This window comes from Caretta caretta, chromosome 19 (genome assembly GCF_965140235.1).
Source record: "Caretta caretta isolate rCarCar2 chromosome 19, rCarCar1.hap1, whole genome shotgun sequence".
NCBI classification, from domain to species: domain Eukaryota; kingdom Metazoa; phylum Chordata; order Testudines; family Cheloniidae; genus Caretta; species Caretta caretta.
In genome coordinates this window covers 7,637,893-7,660,735 of record NC_134224.1, presented here as the reverse complement: position 1 = coordinate 7,660,735, position 22,843 = coordinate 7,637,893, and the positions used below count along the sequence as shown (strand labels likewise).

General features: G+C 46.0%; 1 protein-coding gene across 28 annotated transcripts in view; it reads right to left on the bottom strand.

Annotated features, from left to right (window-relative positions):
- The window catches only part of MACF1 (microtubule actin crosslinking factor 1), a 252,185-nt gene that overhangs the window by 17,751 nt on the left and 211,591 nt on the right, over positions 1-22,843 (bottom strand). For 18 of the 28 annotated variants that reach the window (XM_048825763.2, XM_048825770.2, XM_048825766.2 and 15 more), the window contains 27 exons: positions 21,637-21,756; positions 19,240-19,347; positions 18,621-18,839; positions 17,289-17,492; positions 14,991-15,222; positions 13,820-14,046; positions 12,665-12,787; positions 12,458-12,559; positions 11,853-11,954; positions 11,569-11,742; positions 11,295-11,450; positions 10,942-11,139; positions 10,079-10,207; positions 9,548-9,721; positions 8,508-8,663; positions 8,169-8,375; positions 7,905-8,024; positions 7,439-7,608; positions 6,909-7,068; positions 5,728-5,922; positions 4,760-4,888; positions 3,701-3,844; positions 3,087-3,275; positions 2,554-2,671; positions 1,699-1,862; positions 1,314-1,328; positions 147-309 (listed from right to left, as the gene is read on the bottom strand). In XM_048825763.2, coding sequence (XP_048681720.2) covers positions 147-309; positions 1,314-1,328; positions 1,699-1,862; positions 2,554-2,671; positions 3,087-3,275; positions 3,701-3,844; positions 4,760-4,888; positions 5,728-5,922; positions 6,909-7,068; positions 7,439-7,608; positions 7,905-8,024; positions 8,169-8,375; positions 8,508-8,663; positions 9,548-9,721; positions 10,079-10,207; positions 10,942-11,139; positions 11,295-11,450; positions 11,569-11,742; positions 11,853-11,954; positions 12,458-12,559; positions 12,665-12,787; positions 13,820-14,046; positions 14,991-15,222; positions 17,289-17,492; positions 18,621-18,839; positions 19,240-19,347; positions 21,637-21,756 — 4,198 coding nt within the window. The remainder of the gene's footprint in view (positions 1-146; positions 310-1,313; positions 1,329-1,698; positions 1,863-2,553; positions 2,672-3,086; positions 3,276-3,700; positions 3,845-4,759; positions 4,889-5,727; positions 5,923-6,908; positions 7,069-7,438; positions 7,609-7,904; positions 8,025-8,168; positions 8,376-8,507; positions 8,664-9,547; positions 9,722-10,078; positions 10,208-10,941; positions 11,140-11,294; positions 11,451-11,568; positions 11,743-11,852; positions 11,955-12,457; positions 12,560-12,664; positions 12,788-13,819; positions 14,047-14,990; positions 15,223-17,288; positions 17,493-18,620; positions 18,840-19,239; positions 19,348-21,636; positions 21,757-22,843) is intronic. The other 10 variants (XM_048825769.2, XM_048825775.2, XM_048825774.2 and 7 more) reach the window with 1 other exon arrangement.

Below are 22,843 nucleotides of genomic sequence, written 5' to 3'. Positions count from 1 at the left end.
TATCATTTCACAGCTGTCCTCTCCTGACAGAGGAGCAAGAAACGTGCCTTGCATTTGCCTCGTAAAGGGTGGGAGCAAACAAAGTTTCTCGGAGATGGGTTTATCGGGTTTTGCGGAAGGATGGGATGAAACAGATCGAGACTTACTAGATGCTAAGATTCCATCAATAAACTCCTGCCGGGTGATTTTTCCATCCTGATCTTTGTCAATACGCCGGAAGAAGTCCATCACCCGTGATTTCTTGTGGTTCATCCAGCGCATGTATTTCTTTCTCCAGATGTCAAAATCAAAGTTTGCAAACTCCTTCAACTGGAAGAAGACCAATTAGAGTCAATGGGAGTTGAAAGTACAGACAGAAAACATCCCCTGCTCTACAGAAGATCTTGCTGAGCTAAGATTTCAACGACTAAGTCAAACTGTGCATAGCCTTTGGGGGCTGGCTGTCACTTTCTCAATATTCTACACCTCTTCAAAGCAATTCTTGGAAACAGAGGCATAATTAGGCCACTCCTCTTAAAACCATAGCCATGGGCACAGTTTCCATAACAAAACACGGCACACAATGCATCAGACAGCCACCATGTCGAATACGTGTCACACACTCATAGACACAGAAAAAAGTGAAGTATCCTCCAAACTTTTAAACATACATGTATGCCGATATAACAGATTTACACACATACACACAGACGCATACAAAAATAGCATCTTTGCAGGCGTCTAAGAACACGGTTCTCTCCCCAGACTTGTCCTAAGGATGCCCTAGTTCCTTTATTTTTGAAACTCCAATTCCTTTCCCACTCTACACATCTGCATTGTTCTCTCTCGCTTTTCGCCTAAGCAGCTGAGAACAGAGCTTCCTGCTTGGTTTTTTTGCAGGAAGGACAGCAGTTTCTCCTCTGAGATGGATAGCAATGTTGCTCCATGGATAAACTAACAAGTAATGCTTATTCAGCCGTCAGCCTGCCTTCCCCCCACACCAACTTGACTCTTGACACGACACCTCTGCGGACCTGGGCAGCAAGACCCCAAAATGCTTCCAAATTCAGTTCTCTGGAACTGCAGTGCCAAGACTATACCAATGGCCAAGACTAGCTTAAATCACTGCTCATGAGAAGACTGTTCAGTTAGTGAAGCACATTTAGGACGGATTTTCAGGAGCCCTTCAGCTAAGAAGAGCTCAGGGTGACTCAAAACAACGACATCTTAGTGATTTTAAAAAAGCCCCCGAGTTAAAAGTCACAAAGAAAAACGTTCATACGGATAAACCAAACTGACCTACAGAAAAAGCAACAAAAAACAAACACACTCACTTCTGGGCATAGCTGCTTTGTTAAGCATAAACGAAAACAAAAATTACATTAGAGGTTTTGAAAAAAAATATACATCATAGCACTATATTTGCCAGACTATTATTATTGCTTCCAACCAGGTCTGACTTTCGTTAGCAGCAGAACTGACTTTAGTAGCGCAGAGCAGTCAGGTTAACCTGCAGTTACTACGGAATATGGTTTTCAGCCGCACTATTTTAGTGGAGACTTTTCTGTTTGGCATTTTTAGGACTAGGGCAGTCAGAGCCCATGACATGCCCAACGCCGTTCAAGAGGCAGTTCTCCGCCCTTCTCTCTTGGGAGTACAGTAAACGACTCTTTTCCACCACAGACTACCCCTGGTGTACCAGCATCTGGGGGTCATTACCTCCTCCAGCCTATCGAGAGCGTCATTGAGCTTCCGCTGGCGTTCCAGTGCCAGCAGCCACACCTGCTGCCAGCGTGCGGAGAGCTGGTTAATCCGGGGGTTCTTCGTTTCCGACTGGGAGAGAACTGGCATGGGAGGAGGGGCAGGGTGACTCAAGGATTTCCCTAGAGAAAGAAAAATATGCCACATGGGATATTGCAGGATGGGGGGTTTGGATGATCCAAGAAAAAAAAAAAGACAACAGCTTTGTTTGTTTCTCAAATAGAAAATCTCTCACAGGCTTTCCCATAAGGACTGAGCTGGCAGCTTTTAAAAAAAGAAAAGATGAGGTTAAGAACGTTCAGCACAACCGTTCTGGTGGTATTGCAGTTTTACAGACACCATTAATCTGTGGTCCCCACCCCCACCAACTCCTGTCTTCCTTGTCCCTTTGGTTTCATCTTCCTGAACTCGCGCCAATAGGACTTTCTGCTGCAAGAATCAGACATGAGGAAACGGTCATGCGAGAGAAACTAGAACGGTAACCGGACCACTTAAATACAGCACAAACTTTTCAGTACGCTTAAAATAGCAAAATCTCTGTAAACTCAAATCAGAGCCATCAGGAGTCTTTGGATGGCAGAAAGGCAAAGAATAATAAAGCTCCTGGCATATGTCAGCCACTATTGCAAATGCCACCTCATTTCCCCCTTCTCATTCCCTGGCAATTCCCAGCCAATTTCAAGTGGTTGGCAAAGCAGGGTGTATTTCTAATTGAGAATTAGAGCCAGACTAATTAGTTTCCTGTGTGTTTTTCCCTCTCTCTCAGAATGCATTCCTGTAGAGGATGCACAGAGCAAGAACCTGCAAACATACTGTTGCTGCGGGATTTCTCAATGAAAGGTCCGTGAGCTGGTTCTGTGGCTTTCCTCTTGTACGTCTTAGTGACCCGGTCCACGTCCGGCTGTTTTTGTGTCATCTCCTCCATAAAGGACTGTTAAAGGCAAAAGGGAGAAGAGAACTGTAACATTTATCATCTTCTCAACTTCAGGCTGCTGCTGCTCTAGATTCTTGCTGAGAAACTCCAAGCCCGTAGCAGACACACAAGTACATACTGAATACTAGCTATGTGGCTTTGCGGTAAAACTATTCCACAGTTGTGGCTTTCATTTCCAGTCCTGATATTTTCCTCCCTGGGCTGAGTGGAACACAGGTCCTAGACTTGTTTAAAAGTGACAGGTCTGGATGACTAACATGTGGCTGTAATAAGATCATAAAAGTAAACTCTTCTTCTTCCCCAAAGGTGGTTGTTACAAAAAGTTCGGCCTCCCTGCTGCCTGTCAGACTCTCAATCCCTGCCCCAGAAGCAGGGTAGACAGGAAGTTAACAGATCTCAGCAATGGAGTTACCTGGTGTTCAAAGATGAGGGCTTTGACCTGATCGATATTTTGTGGCATTGGTTCTTGATCCCGCTGGATCAGCGTGGTCTCAGCCCACTGAATCCACGCCAAGAGTTCCTCCAAGAGCTCCGCGTTAGCCACCAAGTCTGAAAGCGCAGTCTCGAGCCTCTGCTGGTGCTGCTTTGCCCAGGTCAGAACCTGATGGAAACATCCACAAGGCTAGCCGTCAGCATGGGAAACAAAGGCACTTACTCTGTGACGTTTTCCCTCAGGAGAAGGGAAACAAGACCCATAAGGAAAACAAGGCAGCCACCACTCTTGCTGGTTCACTGGCTGATGCACATTGACTTGTGAGAACGGATCCAAGTGGACAGGACTAGGACATCTATAGTTCAGGAGAGTGACCCATTTACATGTCCTGCTGCTTCATAGGTTCCAAGGAAGGAAGGTTCCACTGTGATCATCTTGTCCGACCGCCTGCATAATACAGGCTGGAGAACTTCCCCACAAAGAAAAGTCCAAAAGAAGAGATTGATCACTGATTCTATTACTGGCCCTATTTCCCGGCAGTGACGAGAAAGACCTTCCCTCTGCTCAAGTAGACCGGGTCCTCTGTGACTCACCTCCTCAAACCTGGCTCGGATGATGGTGATCCAGTGTTTAATTGTGGTAATGCAGTCTGGGTGGCATGCAGCTAGGATAACTTCTCCCATCCCCACCGCCGCGTTCACATCCACTCTCTTTTCCTCCACTTTCTTCATGAACTCCTAGACAGCAGGATTGCACAGAAACAACAACGGTTGTCATACCAACAGAGACAATCTGGTCCCTTTAACCTGACCCTAAAATCCCCTCATTTAAACTCAAAAATAAAGTGACTTGCGAGTTTTGGATTAAAGTTATTTTCATTCTAGGTTTATAGTGCACAAGTAATTTTCCCTACCCACCAGTGCCTGGTATTACAACTCCAGCCCAACTCAGGCCATGTAGCTATTTAACAAGATCTAAATCTCTTGTTTGGAAAAATCTCTTGCCCAAGCGTCTCACTCCTGCTGCCTAACAGTGAGACGTTAGTTACTGCCCTTTGTTCCTGGCACACATCTTCTCACGAAGGGCCGCTCTGGATATGTCAGCACAGCAGTGTAAGCCCAGGGTTTGAACTCAGGCTCAAGCCTAACCCCCATTCCGGTGACACACAAACTGCACTAACCCAGAGCTTGGACCCAGGACCCAAGGGGGACGGGGAGTCCAAGCCTGAGTCAAGCTGGGACCCAGGGTTTAAGCCATATTGCCCTGCAACACAGGCGTAGCCCCCACTGGACTCGTGATCTGGGAGTCTGCTTAAAATATCCCCCAAGCCCGCGGACCGACTTTCTTTGTCCTCTGGACAGTCAAGTTTTCCCACACTGCACCACAAACAGAGGCTAGAGCAGACACACCTTTGGGAAGTCTGGGACATGGGGGGGGGGTTGGACTTGGGCCTGCATAATATTGGAGCCCCAGAAAGGGACCCAGGTTCAACAGTTCCTAACCTGGGGTTACAAATGAGTGTAGAAGACCAAGCCCTAAGCTAACAAAGGCAGGGTCTGCGAACTCGAAGTTCTGCTAACCCTGGCCTTGCACTGCAGTGTAGATACACCTGCTCAATCCATGTTTTCTCACATTCCTGAGTGACTGGTTACCTTGTGTATGTCAATGAGTGAGTGCAGCGCTTCAGCATCATCAGGCAGAGCTCCCCTAAAGCGCAGGGTCTGTTCTGCCTCGGAAAGCCACTCCAACAGCATGTGGACTGCAGTCCGGAATTCCTCTGCCTGAAACGGCACCAAGAGACAGATGCAATGAGTGACTCCTAGGGTCTCTGCCCGGCCTGAGTCTCTACCCACCACTCAAGAAGCAAGGCACAGCAGGGTCTCTAATAGGAACAGAGGCAATAAAAGACCAGACTGTCTTTGCTCTGTGTTTGTACAGCGCCTAGCACGATGAGATCCTGCTGCATGCCTGGGGCGTGTAGGTGCTGCAGTGACACAAATCAACAAAACAACTGAGTTGGTCAAGTAGCCTGTCCCCTTCCCTTTGAGTTCGCTGCACTGAAAAAGGGAACAAACTCCCTTTTAAAACCATTTGTGTACTCTGCTCAGTTTACCTTTGGTCATTTATTCCATATACTAACTACTATGTATCAAAATACCACCTTGGCATCTTTTATCCTTCCTAGGCTTACGTTTAGTCCACCCTCTCGTATTGTTCATATAGCTCTGAATAGTTTATCACCATTCCCTTCTGATTTGCCAAAACTGCATATCAACACGGCTCTCTCTTGAGATGGTAGGGATGTATTATCCCAATTTCACAAAAGCAGAACTGAGACAGAGATTAAGTGATTTGCTACAGGCCACACAGGGTGTCTGGCAGAACTGGGAATTGTATCTAGATCTCCTGAGCCTTCGTCCAGGATCGTAACCACAGTGGGGCAGAGAGCGCGTCCCATAACATTTCCCCCCCAAGAAGATGGCAAATGCTTGTAAAGAGCTCCAGAACACAAATTTCTGGTTCATTTCTAGACAAGACTCACCCTTTAATTTGTACAGGTTCAGAGCTACATATAAAAGCCTGAAAGTGAAAGCGAACTTGGAAGCCTCTTTCTCCTTACCTGCTTCAAGGCCTGCTCCAGCCGGGTTTGTTTGGACACCGACAGCTTGCACACCGTGTCCCAACGATTGCTCAACTCTTGAAGCTGCCCTTTAACCCAGGTAGTGTCATCCCGGCTGCTCTCGATGAGCTCTCGGCCTGAGCGTTTGAGCACCTGCACGGTGCCCGTCCGCTTCCCCAGTTCCTTCTGGAAAACCTACGAAGGGAGAAGAGAAAGGTCCATCACGGGTCTTCGTGCTGTGGGTTTTACTCTTGTTCTCTAGAGAAGAGGGGCAGCATAGGCTTGAAGTGTTTCAAGTCTGACAATAGGGGGTATATAAAGTTGAACTGGTGGTTTGCTTTCTTCCACCAAACCCCATTTGAAATGCTTCAGTTTCGGCATTTTTCCGCTAGTATAATTTATTTTCCTTGACACAGAATTGGTTATATGTAGGTACACATTATAACCCACTGGTGAGCGTACGTTACAGATCCGCTCACAGTCAGGTTACACACGCACCAGTGGGTTACACTATAACACAGTCACACCATCAGCAGTACATCACACAAAGCTGGAGACAGCTGAGCTTGTTTTATTGAGACTGTCCACCTGGATACCAAAGTGGATATCCTGGATATCCTCTACTCTTTCTGAGAGCAGTATAGGAATCTTTAACTTGCATCTGGGCACCATCAGAGCATTGCAGAAGGAATCCTGGTTTAATCTCTCGCCCAAAGGATGGCATGTTTAATAGGACACCACCATTCATGCCAATGCAGTGGCTGTTTGGAACAGGAGCCCAAGTTCTAGCCTGGGATTTGAACCTCTGACCTAACCCAGAAGTGAAAGCACTTACATCTGAGACCTCCTGATGAATACTGCCGAAGTGGAGTTTACAGAAGGATAAAAACTTTACCCCCTCTCTCCCACTCCAAAAACAGAGAGATCTTTCTGATAAAAGCCAAGGTGGAACAAAGCAGAACTGAAGGTTTATGTGATAATTCCAAAATAGTGATACCATCTTTCAAATCAGTCTCCCAGGCATTTACTCAATGGAAATCAACCTGCACAGCAGGATATGCAGCTCAACAGCACACATCTTGCCAAGATGCTATAAGCCTGGTACGTCTGTTATGCAGTGGATGGGGAACTAAAGTTACTTTTGCTTCCCAAAGGGCAACTGGTAAACCCCCCACTCTTACCTTATGAGCATCCATCAAGTTCATGACCAGATCCAGATCACCATGGACTGGTTGGTCTTCAGCCAACTGGGGCTCCACCTTGTACAGCCAGTCCACCAAGGCCTGAAGCGCATCCATGAATTGACCAGAGAACAGCAGGGCTTCTTCCAGCTTGTGCTGCCTGCAAAGAGAGCATCAAAGGATATTTGAACAAACTTTCCGTCCAGAATATCAACGCTGCTTGCAGTTCAATTGGAAAGTGTTTCTTTTTCCACCCATCTTTCTGATGCTATCATCATCATGACAAATCCCCAAAAGACATAGCCTCCTTGCAGATTGAGCATTACCCGGATCGATCTCCTTACGGAAGTCTGGCTGGACATTCAGTTTACATTTCTGATGCCATGCTTGGCATCATCTCTGCTCTGTGATCTACGTCCATATTCTCAACAGCACATTTACAGTGTGTGATATAAATCAAGCTCACAGGGTCATCCCATCTCCGGTCCTTCACTGTTGCAACAGTATTCTGCAACAAATGTTCCTCTCACCTTTCCACAGATTTACCGCAGACTGTGTCCCACTTGTCCCGGACTTCTCCAAGGAGGTTGTCCAGTTTCTGAGTGTCATCTGGCAACACGGCTTTTTCTTTGAGGGCTCTGCCAGTCCGGATCGTGGTGTCGTAAACAGGCTGTTTTCCACCAAGGGTCTTTTGGAACTCCTGAATTTTACAACCAGAGAAGAGCACAAAGGAAATGTCTTTAGAATGCATAAAAACTTGTGAGTGAATAGCTTAGTGGGATAAATGCCTCTCTCGTACAACTTTGTAACTATACTATTGTAACGTTAAACTAATGCGTGGAGTATGCCGTTCCTCTGATTGGATCATCTCTTCCCTCTGATTTTAGAAAAATGACTGTGTTGCACTGCTTTGACTGGAAGCAGGTTTCTCTTCCTTTCCAACTAACCCACACTTGAGGGCATTAATCACAGCTGGAATGAAAACAAACCCTCTACCTTGTGCTTGGAGAGCTGCAATTTGATTTTGTCTGGATCGTTGGAAATCTCCAGCTCAGAGTCCAGGTGATTCTCTGCATCTTCCAGCCAATCAACCAGCTTTTTCCAAGCTTCGTGGAACTGAAATTGCACAAAAGGTGAGAGCAGTTAGAGCTTGGTGTTTGTGTCTTCCAGGCCTTCTGAAGGCTTGAGACACTTGGATTCTGAAAGCTAGAGAATAAGCAATATCGCCCGGTGCTCTACAACCATTTTCACATCCCTCACCTGTTTAGCCCGTTTCCTTGCATCATCAAGAGCTCGGCCTCTATCCACAGAACGCTGGACTACTTTCTCCCAGCGGGACTGGACACTGACCAGAAGGTTCTTTATCAAAACTACATCTTGCTTTTGACTGAGGAACTTCAGCTTGTTCCCTGTTTGATCCAGCTCAATGATCTGGTCCCGGTGAGCATTGACTTCATTGGCAAAAACCTAGAGTAACGAAGATTTACTCTCATTTAAAGAAAAAGCATGGAAATGTCTCCTAGTTTCTTCCAGACACAGAAAGCACTGAGCATGGCTTACAACAAACTTTTGCTTTGTAAAACAGAATCAGAGTGTTACCTTGTGTTCATCTATCTGAGACAGCACGGTATTTAGGATAAGGCTGGGTGGAGGTGCAATGTTTAAACTCTGCTCTGCGAGGGTCAGCCAGTTAATGAAGTCCTGTAGGGAATTCTGGAACTCTGTTGCCTGGTTGAGAGCGTCTTCCAGCTTCGACTGCATTTTAATAAGGGTGGCAGGGGGAGAGAAAACGCAAGAGAGCACCAAGTTCACAATGTGAGGCTTTGCAGACAAAGACATGTATTGTAAGCTAAGATGAAATGAGCTCTCTAATGGGAACTCATCAATTCAGTCAAAGAACATGACTTGTTTACCAAGAAGAGGAGATTTCAGTGAAAGTGGCTGTTTCAGAATCAGTTTCTTCTGAAACAAATGGACAGGAATTGTACATGAAAGAGGAGACTGCTCAATAATCACCATCAGAGCTTCCTAGGAAACAAGCCTCCCTGAGACAAGCTGCTCTGCGGCAGGGAGACGACACTTCAGTGGGGACAGCTGCAGAACCAGAAATTCAGCCCGGGTAGAGGCCAGCTTCTCTGATTTCATGAGAGAACTTATTGCTGACCAAAGTACCAGCGCAACGGAGTTCGGTCAGCAGAGAATTTGGCCTGCTGTCTCTTAAGAAGCAGCAGTGTCTCTTTGCTTTTCAGAACTGGATAATGCTCTTCATACCTTCTTTTATTTCTTGTGTAACAGCCTCTCTCTTATGTTCACTCACATTTAATTTTACTTTAATTTTCTCTCTAAGATTTACCCTGCTCTGGTAACTAGCTGTACAGTTAACACTTTGATGTCAGACATCACTGATAACACCTATGTCAGAAGGCATGCTAAGCAGATGTAAACAGGAGAGAAATTATCTAAAAGAACTGATCTAAAAGCACTGATCTTGGATGTCTGAAGCACATGGCTGATTCTGCATATTGCAATCGACCTGCGTTCTGGAGAGAGCATTACCGCAGCAGGGAGCTAATGGCATTTTACTTTCAAGCCATGTCTTTCGTAGTAAACAGGGATCATATTTTAGCTCAACACATTACCTTCCTCTCCTCCATTTTGTTGCTGACCAGGTTCCATTTCTGTTCCAACAGAGTGACACTCTGCTCCGTCTTTGAGCCAGAACCAGAGTCATCGCGGCTTAGCAGGATCAATCGCCCCTTGGCCAGCAGCTGACTGTAGACCTCTTCGTTGGCTTTGAATTGGGCATACAGCTCCTACACCAAACCACCATCAAAATATTAGAGACAGAGAGACTGTATCGGGAATTTGCAGTTCACTAGACTCCATGTTTGTGGAGACACTGGGGTTAGGACTGACAGCAAACTGACAGTGAGATATTTATCATCATGCTATCAGTAGAGATAAGCAGTTCATTCATTAAGATAGTGGCAAATTCTGTCCACAGCCATCATCTGCAAACCTAATGTCCCCTGTAACCTTGGCGAGAGAGAAGTGGCAAAAGAAACACTCATCCCATTCCCCATTAGACTTACACCATGCGGCACAGACATATTTCCGTGCTGACATTTCAGAGAGAAGTTAGTTGAATTAGAGGCATTTGAAATCTTTACCATATGGGCATTGAGTTGTTCACGGGCAGTTTCTGGCAAACCTCCTGTGGGTTTTGATGCAGACAGTTGGCTCTCCATTCTTGCTAGCCAGAGGAGGAAGTCTTCAATCTCCCCATGGAAACCCTGGGCCTGTTAAGGAACACAAAATCAGCCAGGGATCAGATGACAGCAGCAACCATTGCCTGGCTTTCAGGTTTAACACTGGGGTTCCTGACACGGTGGATAAGGAGGCAGAGAAGAGTTTTACAAAGACACTAAAAAGAGGGGGTGTATTGTCATTTATTTATTAATTTATTTATTTATTAACAATATACCCATTTCAGCAAGTTCACACACACACAGTTGACTTCTCAAAGAGAAAAGGCTCGTCCTAAAGAGCAGGACTTCCCCTCGGAACAAGGGCATCTCTGGTTTGGAAAGAAGTAACTTGCTATTTACAGACCGTTTGTGCCTCCCGTCTATGGCCTGGTCTTCACGGCTGAAAAAGGTGTACTTCTTACCGGGATGGAGGTGGCGTAACTAATGTGTGAGAGTTCTCCCCAGATCAAAAGACAGTGAAGACAGGGTATTTTATAGTTTCATCATGAGGTAAACGAGGCGAGGTTAATCTCAGGTGGGGACATAGTGCTGTCCTCACCTAGTTTACCTCAAGGTAAAACTAAAGAGCCCTGTCATCTTACGACAGCTCACACAAGTCACTTACCCTGAGGTAGCAATACCTTTCCCAGCAGTGAAGACAACACTATACATCACCTCCTCTACCCTTCACCCGGGAAAGAGAGATGCCAAGCCAGCACTAGACACCCTCTGCAGATCTCTTCTGCAAGCACAAACGTTTCTGTCTCCAGAACAAGCTCACTGACCTGCTGAAGCGTTGACTGCAGCTGCTGCTCCCTCTCCTCCGTTTTCTGCAGGACAGACTCCCAGCACGAATTCAATTTCTCCAGGCGGTTCCGCAGGCTGTTTGCATCGTCTCCCGCACTGGATTCCAGGAGCTCATTGCCGGCTTTATTTACTGTCTCCACAGTTGCTTGGTGAGCCAACACATCGTTCTTCAGCACCTGCACAGGGTGGATTGGGTCACGTTACACATTTGCCTCTACAATGTTTTGTTAACTCCAACCCTATCCCAAGGAAACAAATCAATGCAAATAACTTCTAGGGAGCCATTGTCCCCTTTAAGGCCAGACAAAAAGGCAGAACACAGAGTACGTACATGGTGTTTGGCAAGTTCTACTTCAATGACCCTTGGGTCGCCATTGATTGGTCTTTGTGCATCTAACAACTCTTCTGTATGGGTCAGCCAGGCCATCAGTTCTGCTAACGCATGCTGGAACTGACCAAGTGCCAGCAGAGCAGTTTCTAACTTGTGCTGTTCAAAGGTAGCAAAGAAAAACGTTAATCAGGAGGGAGCAGGAAGAGGAGGAGGATGCTGACGACTTACAGGTTTATTTTCAGCCCTGGGTTTTGGCAGCTCTCCTTCACCATACCTGTCTGTGAGCAATCTTCTCGCCCAAGTTCTCCCAGAGATGTTTCAGCTCTGTCAGCGGTTCCCTGATGATGTCTCTGTCTGTCTCATCCGTCGCTTTTTTTAGCATCAGTTCGCCTTGGTGATTAAGCTTCTCCATTTCAATCTGCTGCTGGTAAACCTCCATTTTAAACTCCTGCCAAAGCGTGGAGGGGGAAACAACAAAAAAACCACAAACAAACTGCAGAACTCTGCCTCCAACACAGAACAAGCCCTGAAGAACCGTGTCTAATGTAGCACGCTTACCTTCATCTCATTCAGCTGCTCCTTAACAGTGTTGAGGTCAGTGCCGACCGGTGGCATGTTGCACAGCTTAATCACGGTGTTATCCAGCCAATCAAACATTGCCTAAGAGGAACACATACATAACTAGGAAAACCAGACCTCCATGATCATTGGACAAGGAAAGCACACCCACTCCACAGGCCATCAGCAGAGCTTGGGGGCAGACTGTGCCATCCTTGGACCAATCAACAGAACTTCTCTTTCCAGGCAAACAGATGGGTAGTTTTCATGCACACTGCTTAGTGATCTCCTTCCTTCCACAGACCACAGCATAAGCAGCAGACTAGGATCAGGCCCATTTCCTCCATCCCTTGCCGCCCCCACCCCAAAGAGGGGTGTATTTGAGAGGGTGAACGCAGGCTGGGTCAATTTCAAATTGTCACCAGAGAAGCAGAAGAAATGCTGATTGAATGGACTGCATTCAGTGGGTCATTGTACCCAGGGCCTACCTTAGATTGTCAGCTCTTTGGGGGCAGTGACTATCTTTTTGTTCTCTGCTCATGCAGCGCCAAGCACAATGGGCTGCTGGTCCACACAATACAAGTAACTACCGACAGCTGCCTCACCTGTAGCGTATCCTGATACTGCACAGCAGACTGCATAGCGTCCTCGAGTTTCTCTAGCCTCTCCTTCCAGGTTTTGCTTAGGTTTTCCCATGCATTGTTCATCTGCAAAACACAGGATTGCCCCCAAATTCAGTAGACAATTCCATCTGAACCAACACTGCCCTTCACATGGCTTGTACCCCACCTCTGAGCTGCTGGTTTTCCTACCTCGTCAATGCTTTTCTTCACTTCTGGTTTCTCGGTTTCACCACAGGCCATAATTAATTCAGCTCCAAGCACACGAATAAACTCCAGTTCTTCATGCACGCCATCAGTTTCCTCTTTGATAGTCTAAATTCAGAGAGGGTGATAAATTAAAAAATAGGCTTGTTTAGTAAATGCTATTCCAAAACTCCATTTGACGGTGCATGCAGTGGGAGTTAGAGTATGGAGATTACACTGGCTAGCTAACGTTTTGCATTCTGGTTGAAGACTGAGATCAATGAGCCCTCAACCCAACAGGTGAGCATCACATTAAGAAGCAGGTATGTGTTTTCAGGTAACTGAGTCCAATCCACACTTCTTCCATTGTCTGATGCATGGGATGCCATCACCATTTGCAAGCAGATGGGAATAACAAGGTAAAAACCGCATCTGCATTTGTCTGAACTGGAAAGACGGTGACCCCCATCTGCAAGTTATAGAGTTTTCAGAGAGTTTTACGAAACCAGGAATTAAACGGGTTGTCAGAGAGCCAGTATGTCTAAACCAAAGTCAGACTAGTTATAAAATGGGAGTGGCACATACAAGTAAACCGGGGTGAGATGTATACATATTAAAAAAAAAACCCTGAGTCAAACTAAAGTCAACTATGCAAACATCCAAAGCGGACTCTACCACATGATTTCAAATAGAGATGAGTGTTGCTGTCCATCCACTATTATCGTTTTATTCTACAGTAGCCTTAGGTCTAACTGGAATGTAATCTGCATCTCACAATCTGGACAGATCCAGCCCACATTGGGAGCAGAACCATGGTAACAATTATGCTCTAAACAGGGCAGCGGACAGCTCTGAACACTTGCTTGACAAGCGTTTCCCCAGCGTAGTTACAGCTAAGATGATTTTAGCACCGTTTCAGGCTCTGGTACAGGCTGTTGTTTTTTCCACTTGAAATGAAACAATATCCTGAAATTCCGCGCCCCCAAACCACGGCTCTCCCATGGTTTCTAAATAAAATGAGAGCATGATTTGTAACCATGTTGGGTGCTCACAAAACTGGGGTACAACAACATTTGGCTGTATCTGCTTTGAGACCCAAACGTGGTTACAAGCTGTAGCACAGACAGGGCCAATGTGGAATGACATGTCCACAGTCCTTACCTCTGCGGCCTCCACCTGCTGCTTGATGATTGATGGGTCAATGCCTGGGCTCTCCAGGTCGTGAACAATATCCTGTGTCTCTTTGACAGTAGTCAGGAGGGTTGCCATTTCGTACCAGAATTTCTCTGCCAGCTCCAGGACATCAAGGAACTTACTTTCACGTCCCTCTGCCTGAGCCTTGATGTCTTCCCAGAAAAACACCATCTGATTCAGCTTATCCTGGATTTCTGGAGGGGGAGGGAGAAAAAACAAAACAAGTCAGGACTCTTTATTCTTCACCTGTTCTGACCCGCAATCTCCAGTTACTAATCAAAGCATCTGCATACAAACGTGATGATGAGAAAGGTTTACAAGTTTGTCTACACAGCAAAAAAAAAAAACCCTTCCACAACCTGCAGCACTGAGTCTCAGAGCCCAGATCTGCAGACTCAGGCTTTGGACGATGGGGACACTCACAGCCGTGGAGACTTGCAGGCTCAGGCTGGCCGAAGACGGGGGTGGGTTTCAGAGCCTGAGCGCCAGCCGAACCCCCAGCGTTTGCAGGGCTATATTTAGCACCGTAGCTTGAGCCTGAACCTGAAGACCTGGTCTCCAAGACTCGTGCCGCGGGGGCCTTTTTGCCATGTAAACTTAACCTGAGGGAACCTTCAAATAAGAACTGAAGTGGCCAAGAGTGCCAGAAATATGAACGTAGAAAGAAGCTGGATGAATATGTGACAAACACCAAGATACAGAAATACAGTCTTTATTTATCCAGAGAACAGTTACAAACCTGCCCACGTGCCCACCCCACACCTGACCACCTCCCTCTGCTCATTCAGTCCATGGGCTTGTGCCCAAGACTGCCAACAAAGGTGCCAATCATATTGGTGGTTTTGTGATGTGGACATTTCCGCCCCCCCCTTCAGGGCCTGAACTGAAACCAAGTCACTGGGAATAGACCCCCCTGAGAGCTGCCACGGGGTAACAGTCTGCAGTTCCCTCTGAACGGGGCTGGATTTGGACCTATCACTGAGCAGTCAAATGCTCCTTATTGCTCTATCAATGCCAGTCCCTCGATAAACAAGATACATTTTGGTTATATGAGAAACTTGCCATCCTAGATACACTAAATATAACAAACTGCCTCTCCGAGCAGACGTGAGATGTCTCCGGCACTTCCGTGCGGTACCTTTGGCTGCCAGGTCCTTGTCTGCCCCCTGCGATCGCCCGATCAGCTCTTCCCCACGGCGTTTCAGCGCTTCGAAGGTTGGCTGCAGTTTTTCCAGCTCCATGGTGGAATTTTTGTTTTCACTGATGCACTCCCTGATTTTATCAACTTCGGCTGGGATCACGGGCGGCATGCGCAGGCGGGAGGAAAGGTTCTCCAGCGTCTCCAGCATAGGCTCAATCTTATCGTGGAACTGAACAAAGGCAAGTCCATCAGGCAGGTTAGAGGACTGTACAGTACTGAATTACTCCAATGTATGCGGCATAATGTTCAGAGCATGCAAACTGCTCTCTTTTCTCAAAGAGAATTCATCTTCCCTAGAATGCCCATTACACCTGCAGCCTCCAATTTGATGTCTGTCACTGGTTTTGTCACTAACAACTGCATTCTGCAGCGGCTGCAGGAGTTAAACCAGATTGCAGTTAGCTAAGCCTACAGAGAGAGCACAGGAAACCGTGAACCAAATGCAGCAGCAGCTTGTTATTGTACCCAAACCCACAGAATTCAAGTCTGATTGACATCCCCTTCTCTCCAAAGGGCAGTGCTACAGGATGGGCATAGGAAAACTCAGTCACACTAGTCCTGACCCATGTGCCAGCACATTAGCCGTAACCTGCATGTGTTTGGCGACGCAGGGGCCTCAGCTCAGGGGAGCCTGGCATAGAAACCACCTCAACTCCCAACCCGACTGCAACCACCGGGTGGAAAGCATGTGTGTATAGGAAAGAAGAGAGAATGGGACGCTGTGTTGCTTTGGCTTCAGGTTTCTGCTGTTGCTTTGGCTGATCTTACTGATAAAGGAAGGAGATTTGGCATTGTTAAAGTTAGCGTTAAAGATAATCTAGTATTTACAAGACAGAATGAAGGGCAATAAGGGAAAGTTATTCTAACTAGATGTCTGCTCATGGAACTGGACCTGCTACTCGCACAATAGGAGAGCCTCTTGTTTCCACTGAGTTTCACATTATAACGGCAGCGAAAAAGAAGGAAATAGGTCCTAGGTGCAAACTCTATCGTCACTAGACTGTCTTAAAACTAACAAACTTGGGTGAACCAACCAGTCCCTCCCGCTAAGGCAGAATATGCTTCAGCGTAGATCTCTTTTATAGCAGTAAAATGTTTTTTTTCCCTACGGAACACTTGAATTTCTAAGCAGAAGCTCACTACCAAAGTGGAACTTCAATTTGCACATTGCAATAAAACAAAAGAGTTAAGGACTTTAATTCTTCAACCAAAATGGAATTTCCCTGTGTCTGACTTTGTTCTTAGCAGGTTCCATTGAACTGCATAAAGAGATATAATACAGTAGGAATCTGGGTATCAAATGAATTAAGACTCATCTAGCCCAAAGAATGAGAATGTAAACGAACGGCGAACGTGGTGAGGCTTACCTCTGAGATCTGCAATGGTGGGGCGCAGTCAACACAACAATGAAATGGGACCAGGTGGGGAAGACAGGAACAGGCAGCAACACACAAAGATAACACATTCCACAATGTGAGTGAGAGATGAGACGGAAGGAGTGTGTGTGTGGGGGGAAAAACTTGGAGTTAATACAAGTGCAAACCAAGAGAAGTGACTAAACAACGCAGGAATAAATAACCCAGACGTGACGACAAAACTGCTACAGTAAATATTAGCTGAAGTGAAACATAGCTACAAACACTAATCCCCGTTGCATGCAACGAAAGTTCTTCACATCCTTTCTTCACTTCAATTTGTACAATCTCTGCCCTTCCCTTCACATAGTTCTTCCCTTTTAGGACTCCTCCACAGAGCCCATATACAAGGGAAGATGATTACCTCTCCTATGTAAATGATCTTGTAGTTGTTCATTATACGTACAGTAGTTTCCTGCTTATCAGGAACAAGATCCAGTTCTCTAAGCGCTACTCACAGTCTTGCCAGACCCATCCATCACGGGCAGATGCCAAAAAGCCCTTTTAATGAGGAACATTATTAAGTCTGTAAACATTTATTACCCTGTTTACATCAGGATTCAATCTCTTTCTGTACAGCTTTTGCAAATCTATCAGCACCAGCCTTCCCAGACGCCCCTGGACAGGCAAGCACTATGCAGATCAACCCACCACGCACCAGCCTGCCAGCAAATGGCTTCCTAGAACAGATCTGAACAGTAATGGGCATTTAGTTGTAAGCAACGGTACAGAAGTAAACTTCAGAGCCTGCCTTCCCCAGGGAGCTGTGATAAACACAAATACAAAACTGCAGCTTCTTTGTGCGCAAGGAGAAACGTACCTGAGTGGATTGTGAAACAGCCTCATCTAGTGCCAGAGCTCGCTGGCGCACCTCCTCTTTGATTCTGGCATACATGGCCTCTGTGGTCAAATATTTCTCCTGTACCATCGCCCCTTCCTCAAGGTTGAGCTCCTTCAGCTGCGGTCCAATTTTCAGCAGCTTGTCAATATGAGGCTTATGTTCAGCTATAGACTCTCTTAGTTGCTATAGGATGGAAAAAATAGATGTGTATTCAAATTCACAGCGTATTTACTTCACGCCATCGACTTCCTGGGCATCTCTTGGCCCAGCATGGGTCAGCTACATGGTGCCTGGGTATTTCTAACATGCCAATCCCCATTATAGTCAGCCATCATGCTTGATCTTTGTCCAGCCTGCTACGGGAAGGCTTCCCCACTGACCTCAGCAGTATTTCCCCACCTTCAACCCCCTGCCCCAAGAAGCTGATATTCCCACACCCTCCAGGTGATAACTCTGATAAAGAGCTGCTCTTTCTTTGCCCATCTGTTCTTTTAAGCAGAACGCACACACACCCTATGGCATCATCACACCCAGAGGACAAATACATAGACGATCCATCTCCCATGGGTTTACAATCAAAATTTCTATTTAAAATACAAACTCTTAGGGGTGTGACACCTGAGCTGGATTAGATTTCTACAGATGTCACTGTGACAGACAGGTGGAAACTCCAAAAAGTGGAGCGCTTAGATAGTTGCCTGCCACCTACTGGTCTGCAAACTACACTCGTGGGTAAGGCTAAGGTTTTGTTACGGAGGCCATGGAATTCACAGAATCTGTGACTTCCAGAGACCTCCGTGACGTTTTCGCTTCAGCCCCAATGCAGTGGAGTTGGAGCTGTCAGCTGGAGGAGCCTCCCTGCAACTCCCAGCCACTGCAGGAGCGGGGACCCCGCAGCTCCCAGCTGCTGCCAGCGGGGGTGCCCCCACCAGCTGCTGTGGCAGGTGGACCCTGCAGCTCCCAGCCAGCACAGTGACCCTGCAGCTCCAAGCTGCTGCCGGCGGCAGGGGGGGACCCCGTTCTCTCAGCCACTGTGGGTGGGGGGAACCCTGGAGCCTGCAGCAGCACTGGGTGCTGTACCCGCCTCTCTCTCTCCATTTCGTCATAGTTATTTTTAATAAGTCAGGGACAGGTCACTGGCTTCCGTGAATGTTTGGTTATTGCCCACGACCTGTCCGGGACTTAAAATACCCATCACAAAATCGTAGCCTTATTCATCGGCCCTTTTACCTTGAAGCCTCCATTTTATACAGAGGGCGGAATCAGTTCTACCTGGTGTAAATGATACAAACAAAAACCTCTCCCCCTTACCCTCATGTCCTCTTGCTGCTGTTTGAGCTGCTCATGATCAATAGCTGGAGGGGGTAACTGTGCTAGAAGCACCTGTATTTCTTCAGTCCACGGGTTGAGCTCTTCATACGTCTCCCAGAACTGGCTCACCAAGGCCTGCGCGCGCTCTAAGCATGCGTAGCGCTCGGAGTTGAGTTGGCTAACAGCATCGTACTGCTCCACAAGAGACTCCGTTTTCTCCTAGAGGGAATAGGAGGAGGGTGTGGAGTTGGTGACAGATGCAAGGGCAGAGAAAACGAGCCGGCCGCATGCCGTGAACGGAAACGATGGAGTCCCACGTCTGCACACTGTAACGCCAACCAAAATGGTATCTGAGATCCCTACAATTTTGCCTTTATAAACACTGCAACAAAACTAGAAAATTAATAAATGGGAAACGACCCCCGTGGGTATTATTGTTTGGCACAATTAGAGATGGAATAATTTTAAATCAAGGAGAAAGATACAAGGAAACAGACAGATGCAGGAAATGTGCACTCTACTTTTCTCCCTCCCGTATTTAATCCATTACTTGCCAGGAGGAGCTCTGCTGTGTAAGACTCTCTCATGAGGTCTACATGTATCAAAGACATGGATTTACCTGTAACATAGCTTTCTGTTCTTCTCCACATGTTCCAAAGATCTCATTACGCTGGCTGAACAGCTCATCCATAGAATCTTTGTGTCGAATGATGTCTATGGAGAAAGCCTGTAGGAAGGAAATGTTCAGAATGATCTCCAAGCCACAAAACTTCTTGTCTTCCCACAGTGCTTGTACTGGGGGGGAATGGAGTTCAGAAACTCTGCCAAAGTGGCCAGATGACTGGTGAAAATGATCACCAGGTGGTCGAGTAAATCAGAGACTGTAAACACTCAATCAAATATCCCATGACATCCTCATAATCTGACTTCACCTGCAGATTACTGCGTTTTCTTCTCAACTGTGTTTTGGAATTTCACTCTTAATAAATTAACATCTCTTTCAGAAGCCTGGAAAAAGCCAAGTGAAATTAAAGACTGGTTCAGACTTGGAGCATCAAGTTCATTTTTACTGCCCATGAACCCAGCCGCGCCTCACACCTTACACAGAAACTCCAGGGGGGCGATAGAACCCATCGCAATAGGCTGACCTTTGCACCCGACAGAAGAGTCAGGGAACTATTCCGAGTTCTGCCACTAATTTGAGTGTGACTTTAGGCAAGTCACTTTCCTAGCTCTGTCCCTCAGTTTCCCCACCTGCCATGAGATACGACCACTGACCCACTTCACAGGGGTGTTGTGAGGCTGAATTACATTTCATACAAGTAAAGCACTCTGAGACAAGACTGTTGATGAAAGGTGCTGTAGGACAACTATAATTTATATTCCGAAGGGCCATATGATTAACAATAGACCCACAACAGCGGAAAGCCAAGCTGAGCTCAATTTAACATCACATGTGACAGTCCTCTCTTTATGATAACACGGATTCTTTTTTCTTTCCTTTTTTTGCAAAAGCCGATGAGACTTTCTATTTCTATTGCTGTCAAGTCTGGGAAAGGATACAAAACTCTTTATTTCAAGCTACACCTGAGACAGCTGTTATTAGCTTATTTATCAATGAAGTCTTTTTTCCTTTGCACTCTTTGTTTGGCCTCAATTGTATTGTAGTGCTCAGCTCTTAACAACGATACAAAATCCAGGACATTTTTGTCCCAATTTTGGCCACCAGGAAGGAAAAAAGGACACCAAAGATGATTTTCCACTGAAGAGAGCAGTCAGTGATATGCAGATCTAAAATATGTACAGGTAGCCTCACTATTTGAAGTTCACTCTTCTCTAATGGCATTAACGTTGCAGCTTTTCATGACATTCGGACTTAGACTGCCCAGGTGGTTATGTCTATGCTAGAAGCCTCAAACTGACTTGTGTGTTGACCGAAGCCTAGAAGCCACCATGATCTAACCATGATTTTTAACGTTGGGCACCCAAAACCAAGTGGTTACTAAGATGTCTAAACACTCTGAACTCACAGCTCAGGGGTGTGAGCTGGCACCAGACTGACCATGTAAAATTGACAGTACATGGTATCAATTCCAGTAATAACTGCTATTAATGCAATACCATCTGGACTCTGAACATCACTTTCACAGAAAATCACTCCCTGAGGCTAAGCTAGATCCGAGAACGTGCAAAAGGAAAAAAACACCTATTCCGTGTTAAGGTCAGAAAATGTTTGCTAGCAAACCAGTGGAAGGGGATGGAAACTGGGCTACATACACCTACACAAACTACTTACAGATATGATTTAAGGTGGGTGACAAGGGAAGCTAATAAACCCGTGAAGAAAATGTGTGGAATATCATAGCTTCTAAGACATCTAAAAACATGGATATCTAAACAACTGGAAATTAGCCTAAAGTGGAGCTGGAGTGCTGGCAGGCCTGCAGTTAGAGGGCTAGATACCTTTATACGAAGAGTTGTTTGTCTGTCTAATTCAGCCACATTTTAAACCTGCAGGTCTTGTGGTATCTCAAAAATTCAGGTATATCTTGTCCTGGAGGGATCATTCTTAACTGACCACCTCAGTGACTCTATTACTTAAAAACCCAGCTGAATTGCTATTCTCTGGATAGGTCCATTCTCAGCTCTATAAAACTAACGTGCCTCCCTAGAGAAAGATCGTGCTTGTACCCTAACCAATAAACTCTCCATCCCTTCACACAAATGACTCACCCCCATAACTGAGCTTCACCCTTCCTACTCTAGCTCATCACAGCCACCCCCAGCTCAATCCTAGCTAATAAATTACCAACTTCCTCTCCTACATGATCAATGATTTGCCCTACTCCAGGCAAATGAATTAATATCACCCTGACATACCAATTAGCTGTTCCATTTCACTCACCACCTCTATTCAAGGAGCAATTTTCTTCTCCCCGCTGCTGCAGACAATGAATAAGGTCTTGCCCATCCTTTCACCCAACGAGCAAAAGTAGTGCATGCATATTGCACGTACCTTTTGGACCTGCAGCTGGGCTGTTGTCTGGTCTTGCTCCAGACGAATTGGACCAAGTGCCATCAATTTCCGTTTGGTCTCAGCAACCCAGGCTAATTCTGCATCAGCAGCTTGCTCATACTAGCGGATAGGGAGAGGAGACCGAGCGCAACAAGTTAGCGACACACACAGAGCAAGGACAGCATTTACACAGATGCACAAACCAACACGACAGCAACAGCGACACACACAGAGAGAGAGACATCCTCTGAAGCAAGGACAATGGTCTCATAGATACATATCTCCATACTACAAACAGCAAGGTGGACTCACAACTGGAAAAAGAGAAATGCACAGCCATGTGCAAAGGTAATAGGCACAGACCGAGCAGGCCTGATGCTGGACAAAGCAACCCCAAGGAAGAGACAGCCAGACAATGAGATGCAGTCACATACGTACAAAGAAAGACATGGAAAAACAACATAACTTTAACGCCAACACACACCAGTAGGTCTTATTCCCACATTTGATTTGAGGAAAATTACCAGGTTGTTGTTGTTTTTTTTAAAAAGCTTCCCCCCCAAAATTGAAAACAATTGCAGTTCTACTCTGAGTAATGTGGCAATAATTGCTCAACAATCCTGAGGTAACGTTTCCACAGAGAGATGCCTAGGACGAGGCTTAGCAGAATTCACTTTTTTAATCATTTTGAGGGATAACATCTATGTTTATTTTTAAGCAATTATGGGGAAAGGGTCAGGCAATAATTACGTAATGACCCGTGGAAGCTGAGATGCATAAAATGAAAGATTTAAAACTTAAAACACAAACTGTCAACATCAAATACAGACAAAGTAAACAGCCTTAAATCTGCCTCTGACAAATTCTTAAGCAGATTTTTTCTTCCTTTGCTTATCTTAAATTTTGATGCTCATGGATGGAAATATTCTTCACCAGTTTGTGCGTAGGGTGAAATGGAAGTTTTCTGACATTTACCAATAAAAACCGAATCCTTCCAAACCTACCTATGCAGCAGCAGACAGCTGTCCTAAAGGGACGCCATCCCTTTCAACAGCTATCTGCTTTTGCTCTGTGGAGACCCCAGGAGAGAACACACACTTTTTTACACGGTGAAAGTGAAACACAAGCTACATTTCCCCCTCTTTTAGCAAACATTTAAAGAGACAGTACCCACTTCTGCAAGAGAAATAAAAACAGCCCTGGGTTT